We start from the raw sequence: 7,185 nt of genomic DNA, 5'->3' as shown, positions 1-7,185 counted from the left end.
TCTGTGCTACAATAACAATGGAGGTTGTAGCGTGAACGCCATTTGCATCGGTAAGTACCCTGATGTGTGTAAACGTTATGGCGGCCCGTGTAAACGGCTGCTCGTTTTCTGTTGCAGAACACTCGGGAACATTCCGCGAATGTCGGTGTCAAGCAGGGTTCGTTGGCAACGGTGTCGGGCCTGCAGGTTGCTTGCCTGCCCCTAACAACACAGGAGTGATGCAACCCGTAGGACCCAGTCTCAGGGACCCGTGCACTCCTAATCCTTGCCAGCATGGTTTCTGTCTGGTACGATTAGCGGACATTTCTCGCAGATTAGCCTTATCCGATTTAAGCAAAGCTTAGATGACTGCCCCGCCAATCTCAGCAGATGCATAACGACAGCCCGTAGGCACAGAGACAGTTCGTGCTAGTATCGTGATATTATTAATTCGTTAGAAGTTTTATTTAACGCAATCATCCGACTGTACAGTGAATGCGCGCTGTTTTCCGCAGCCAACCTCAACTCCTACAGGTCAGAGTACATTCCACTGTTCCTGTAGCAGTGGCTACAGTGGTACACTGTGCGACGCCATCGTGGACTCTTGCAATAGTTCTCCTTGTGAGAACAACGGCACATGCGTGAACAGAGCGGACGGGTACCAGTGTACCTGCACTGCAGAATGGACAGGCACCAACTGCGAACATCCAAGACAGGGTAAGGGCCTCAAAAAAGCTATGTAGATGTTGACCGCGACAGCACCGCTAATGGACCTTTTTCACACTTGCTTCGTATCCTAGCGGCTGACAAGCGCATCACAAAAACACAGCCAGCACAAACACAGCCGTGGGCAAAAACACAGCCAGCGCAATCTTGGCGCCATCTATTGAGTTTGTAGGGAACCCTCTCTGGCGCCGTCAGGGTCGCAGAGCATGCGCAGAGGTCTTGTGAGAAAGGTCCATTCTGTTGAAAGGATCTATCACTGACTTGTGGATACGACTCAAGTTGACCATTTGCTTCCCCAGGTAGCTTGATGGGTTTTTAACATTTCTCTGTATCTCGCAGACTGCGGCGGGTCGCTTGGCGGTTACAACGGGACACTGATGTACCCGCTCACAGCAGACACGTACGCGCATCGGAGACACTGTGTTTGGCACATCCACACAGCACCTGGGAAGGTAATGAAGTACACCGTGGCTAATGCTTAACCCCTGTCATGTTGTCTGCTATAGCTTTCTTATTTATTCGCATCTTATTCGAATCTCGTTAGGTTTCTGTAAGGAAATAGAACGTAAACTTACTTTAACTTCGTACGCATGTTAAACCCCTCGAAGGTCATGCAGAAATGGAGATGTTTACCCCTTTTTGGCGGGTCTTCACCCACTAGGAATGAAACGGCTACATTTTATGCATAATGCACTCAAGTGTTCATGTGTTTCGTACAGAGAAACATTCCATTTAAAAAGCATGGACCAATCACGACAATTCCCAGATTCAATAAAACCGATATGTAGAGCAGTGGCGTAGCCACGGGGGGGCTAGGGGGGCTCGAGCCCCCCCTACCTGCCACGGACCGACCCACACAAATCGTGCAAATCCGAGAACATAATATATGGGGGGGGGGGGGACCAGTGTGACTACCGCGAAAGCTCTTGCAGTTCATGGCGTCTATCTAAGAAGCACTCTTGAATGGTTTTCGAAGTATGAGCTTTTCAAAATACTTCCAATCTCGTGACACCACTTCATTGGTCATGACAGGCTATACATGTAATCGTACTGTGAACGTCTAAATCAACTATTTTCGTTCCCTTTTTTAATCCTCAGTTTGCAGTGTGCACAAGTATGTGTGTGTTGTCGACACAGGATCAGCGGGGGGGGGGGCGAGTTTTCGTATCGAGCCCCCCCTACCTTTGAGGTCTGGCTACGCCGCTGATGTAGAGCTACCCCTCACTGAAGCACGAAATTCTTCCAGCGAGGCGTCTCTGAAATAGATGTCGTCAAGCGAAATAAATTTCGAGTTCTGCACCGTGTTCCATTTTTCGTAGTCTATCCATTACGCTAGTCTATTCATTGAAAGCTGTAACCATACTTTTGAATTTTGCGCTCTCATTACATCCACTATAACGAACCTAGAACAGTCTAACTCTTTCCAAACGCAGGTGCTCAACATTACTTTCACCAAGTTCAGCTTGGAAGAAGGCCATGAATGTGCCTTCGACTTCCTCGAGATCCACGACGGAGAAACATTGTCCTCTCCCCTTGTAGGGCGTTACTGTGGAACGAGCATGAATGGCAAAAATCTTACTTCGACGCACCCGGTCATAACACTCTGGTTTAAAACAGATCACTCGGTATCTGGGGAAGGCTTTGCGTTCAACTGGATTGCTGCCGATCCAGGTAAGGAAGCCGGCACTGTTCCGTGGAACTGCACTCTAAGAAAAAAAGGAGTAAAACGGGGAGTAATTGCAGCTTCTACTCCCCTAGTCTGCAATTACTCCCCATTTTGGTCCCCTAACCCAACATTTAGTCCCGACATTTACTCCCCAGGACTGCAAATTGTCACTAAACTTCGCGAATGGTCTCCTGAATGCTGAATGCATCGTCCGCTACGTAAATATGTGCCCTTGGTCAAATTGAACGACATAAGGCTGTATAACTCAGACAACGTAGCAATTTTCCAGCCACACAGAGTAAGAAACAGTTAGCGCATCTTTCTTCGCAAATTGTGCCCTAGTATGGCGCAAGATTTTATATCACTCGATATACCGTTGACGGTTTGCTTCAAAGTATTTTCATGCATGTGCACCAATTATGCACCTGGGACTCTTACAACAGCGCGTGAAATGCGGTCTTCACTCTGTGTCATTCATTTACTCCCGAAAGGGACTATTTTTTGTGGCAATGCAATTACTCCCCAAAAGGACTAAAAGTACTCCTTTTTTCTTAGAGTGTGTCTTGAGTATATACCCAGGCAGAAATTTGAGCTGGAAAACAAAATGGCCCCATTTTATTTTCTAAGTGGACCCACTTGGGATTCCAGACGAAATTTCTGCCTGGGTAGAGTTGATTATTCCGGCTTCCCGGGGCATTGTTTTCGGTCCCGGGATTTCCAGACTTCCTCCAACGAATCCCCAGATCCCTGGACCGTGACAGTTCCCATGCATTGCCCTTGTGTCGTAACACTGAGGCTTCATGTATTGTATGTATGCCTCCGGCGTTCAGTCTCTGCATGTCAATAATAGCGTTCGTCATGACTTAAAGGAAGAATGATGTGACATTTAACGCGGCTCGAAATATTGCTTCGTCTGTCAAGAAGTTACCCACCAGGGGTCACCGTGCGAAATGTTTTCGCTCTTGCGGTACGTTATTGCCCCGCTATGGAATTTACAAAAAGAAAACCGCTCGTGACGTGGTGAAGGCTCCGCGGTTTGTTTCTTTGTTTTGTTTTTTGTTTTTTTCTTCGCAGCACACGCTCCGCTTTCTCTCTTCCCAAGCAGCACAATGTACTGAAAGTCGAGTGCAATAGGGGTGGACGGTACGTATCTTATCAATGTTCTTTAGTTTCACAAGCCTGTTCAAGGCCTTCCACCTACCCGTCCACCCCTATTGCACTCGACTTTCAGTACATTGTGCTGCTTGGGTTTCTACGATGCGCTCTTTTCACGACGACTATGATATTTTCAAAGGTGATGCTTAACAAAATCCTCACGCTCGCTCAGTAGGTCACGTACGCTAATCTTCTGCGCAGAAAAAAAAGTGTCACTTCAGTGCTCCTTTGATGTTTTCCGTGCTTCTGAATATGCAACGCTTTTTATAAAAAACAAAGTGATACTTGTTTTTCTCGTTCTCCGGCAGTAACAGACTTAATTTTATTCGTTGTCTGTCATGCATCGATTCATTTTATACTGCACCAACAACGAAACCATGTGTTACAACATCTCAAGCAATATGAAGCGAATGTGGCCGCTGGCATAATGTTGAAGAAAAAGATGTTTGTTTGTTTGTTTGTAAGAAAAAAAAACAAGTAGAAATTGAACTCGTCTCCCGACTTGTTCTGCTACTCCTAACAAAAATTATCACCCCACCCCACCCCCCAAAACTACTTCCCAGGTCCTCTACTCTCAAGTTCGCTATTCACTGTTCAGAAGAAAAAGATGTATTTCGAGAGTCTATAGATCGACTGTTTCCCAAGCAGTGGTTCTCGTTGCGATAAAAGGGATGCTTGTTGACATCGTCCGTATAGGAACCTCAAGAGTTTTGAGTATTTTGACCCAATCCTCGTGCACTTAGCGTACAGTTCACCGTCGGCAGGCAAGGACTAATACCACACGCTGGTTACATCTCCGGGAAGTCGCTGTGCTTCGTTTTTCTGCTCACACGCGTAGAAATTAAACGAACCCTTTCCATTACCAGTCACGCTATGAGTCTTTACCTCTTTCTCTCTTTGCTCTTGTTGGGTTCACATAGTCGTTTCGAAGCCTTTCAGCGATAGCTTTCAAAACAGCAAAGCAATGTTCGGAGCTCCAGCTTCTGTGTGTTACGGGGGGTGGAAACATTGTTTCCAGCAAAAGTACCTCAGGTTGTCCAAATCTGCAGTCCTACTCTATGGCTGCACGTGCTGGATGCCGTCACACAAATAGGTTTCCTCACCTTATGTGTAACTTCTGTCTCAATTAATCATTGCATGTCACAGGTGTCAACGATCCAAGTCACAGTATTGTCGGCGCCGGATGATGAAGGAAATGTGCCCAAGCAGCACAATGTACTGAAAGTACAGTGCAGTAGGGGAGGACGGTATGGGTCTTATCAACGTTCCTTAGCGTCACGAGCCTGTTCCACCTATCCGTCCACCCATATTGCACTCGACTTTCAGTACATTGTGCTGCTTGGGTGGGTACGCAATTCTAGAGTGCTTGACAGGCACCTAAGCGCAATGTATTGTTGGTCGCTAATACCGGCGCTAGAATTCAAACAACTCGCAATTTTTCCCGCAGTTCTGCATAGCGACAGGCTTGCAGTATTCCCCATCGCGTTTCCATATCCCGAGAATCTTTCGAGAAAATCCCGAGATCAGGACCTGAAGAACAGTTGAGTTACCGAGACTTCGGGGTTCGATGTCCCCGATCCCAACTAGTGAAAGTTTCGCATTTCCGTATACAGGAGACCGTTTACAACTACGTGTTCTGCTACACCAAGACATAACAAGTAAACAATATGAACCGGTGAAGCAATGTTTCGGGAAGATTAACATGACGAGAGCCGCCGATATTTCGAACATAGGCTGTGTTCCTTCTGGACAAAAAGAACAGCGCAGACATCCGAACCGAACTTGAACCTGTTCAGAACCAAATTCCGGCCCAAAGAAAAACAACCTTTGTTCGAAGTATCGGGTGCGCTCCTCCTGAGAGTCCCCCGCGTTTCATGCGTGTAATTGTTGTGACCAGCCTTTGATTTACAGGCGTCTGACAGGACGTTATAACGGCTTCAGGCACGAAACGAAAAAGCTGTCGTTACTTTTGCGTCACGCTTTCCCAATGCGAGTTTTCAAACATATACATGTCGCGAAACTTCTTCGTAGTGTGCGGTAAAGCCCTAGACGAAGCCGACGTGGGATCCGTCCAGTCTCCTGGTTACCCTGGAAACTACCCGTCCAGGAGAGATTGCTTCTGGACTGTCAGAGTACCTGTAGGGAAGAGAATACAGTTCCATTCCGCCACGCTACAATTAGAGCACCACGACAACTGCAACTACGACTTCTTGAAGGTAAATGGGACAATTACAACAGGAGTTCGGTTCTCGGTGTGAGGCTCATAACCAAACTATCGCTATCGACGGGGTAGAGGATTCGCCTCTGGCGATGAAACACCCTAATTATCCTTTCCAAAATAAAGTTGTTGTTGTTGTTTGGTAATGGCTGGGCATACGAACCACGAACCACGCAATCGCAAGCTGAAGGTCAGAAAGTCATGTCAGATAGCCTGTGGGCAGATCCAGAAAGCTCATTAGAGAAAAGATGAGAGAGTGGGCGGCAGAGGTTTAGGGTGTTCTACAGAGACTTCCATATAGATCCTGAAAAAAGAAAAACTTGCGTTACCTCGAAGTGATTCAGTATTCCATTAGAGCTCGTGTAGGTTGCGAAGAGCGAGTTTCCCTCTTGCATTACCAAATTTAGCAGAAAATAAAGAGAAGAAGAGAAATAGAAAAAGTAGAACAAAATAACCTCGCATTTCTGAGGCAGTGCCCCGCTCTAAGTACTCTGCTTTTCAAGGCCACAATGCATTACCAAAAAAGGGCCCACAAGTTTGTGCATCCCTTGTACGCTCCTCTAGCGCTCCTCTAGAATTCCTAACGCAGCAAGGAATCGCATGGTACCTTCAGCAATATATCATTCATTTGGCCAGCACTACACGTGCCAAGACTATACTATGTCTGCCACCGTGACTCATTATGCCGATAACATCATGGCGGTGATGTTTCTGTCCTGTACACACCAGAGTAATCCTTAACGCTTTGTCGACACGCAGATCTACGACGGTGCCTCCGAGAATGACCAGTTGCTTGGCAGTTACTGCAGTACGGGTATTCCCTCGCCTGTCGTGACGGCAGGTCACCTGGCACTACTGCACTTCCACAGCGATGACTCTCAGACGGACACTGGATTCCATGTCACCTACGCTTCCGTTCCTGGTGCGGTATTTGTCTTACGGTGTTACCTAAGCGCAGTCCGTGATGCATAGGCAAGCAGTATGTGTCGTAACGACATAGTTGGCCACCGTGAATGAATGATATCATATCCGTTCACTTGTCACACGGTTGCGCGTCCTCTTCCGGCGGAGTTCTCTCGATCAGTTCCAAGGCATGACCCGAGTCGCTTAGATACGTCATGTTCCGCGCCTATCGTCAACACCCGTTATGTGTTGAGACTTCAGGACATGTCAGGACAGGAACAGGCATGAATCTGATGCGGTTAAAGGGTACCTCTCTGTATATAAATTTTACGTTTCTTGTCAGTGGCGGATTGTACTACGAACACCATGCGTTATCGCACAAGTAGCTTACCTGTAGCTCGTAACAAATGCCTTCGATCTGCGTACCATCGAGAATACCTCCCACGCGCTTCAATGACATATGATATGAGAAATTGGTAGCTTACGAAGTTGAGTGGAGAAGTTTAGGGTAGTTGAGCGAGGTGAACATCGCCACGTT

The 7,185-nt window shown here is 47.1% G+C and overlaps 1 protein-coding gene across 1 annotated transcript; it reads left to right on the top strand.

The window, feature by feature from the left end:
- Window positions 1-616: 616 nt before the first annotated feature.
- On the top strand, window positions 617-6,716 carry LOC135385099 (cubilin homolog). The gene is made up of 5 exons (XM_064614275.1): window positions 617-696; window positions 1,045-1,105; window positions 2,139-2,376; window positions 5,558-5,742; window positions 6,504-6,716. Exons 1-5 carry the CDS (start codon window positions 617-619, stop codon window positions 6,714-6,716), a joined length of 777 nt encoding a protein of 258 aa, XP_064470345.1.
- The last annotated feature ends 469 nt before the right edge of the window (window positions 6,717-7,185 follow it).

Source organism: Ornithodoros turicata, chromosome 2 (assembly GCF_037126465.1).
Source record: "Ornithodoros turicata isolate Travis chromosome 2, ASM3712646v1, whole genome shotgun sequence".
Classification (NCBI taxonomy): domain Eukaryota; kingdom Metazoa; phylum Arthropoda; class Arachnida; order Ixodida; family Argasidae; genus Ornithodoros; species Ornithodoros turicata.
Note: the sequence above shows the minus strand (reverse complement) of the source record. Positions and strands in the feature narration are given on the sequence as shown.

Coding starts and splice junctions, on each gene's coding strand:
- LOC135385099 (XM_064614275.1), top strand. CDS start 617: ATGCGTGAACAGAGCGGACGGGTACCAGTGTACCTGCACTGCAGAATG. Junction 1,106..2,138: donor TACCCGCTCACAGCAGACAC/GTACGCGCATCG, acceptor TTCCAAACGCAG/GTGCTCAACATTACTTTCAC. Junction 2,377..5,557: donor CTGGATTGCTGCCGATCCAG/GTAAGGAAGCCG, acceptor ACTTCTTCGTAG/TGTGCGGTAAAGCCCTAGAC.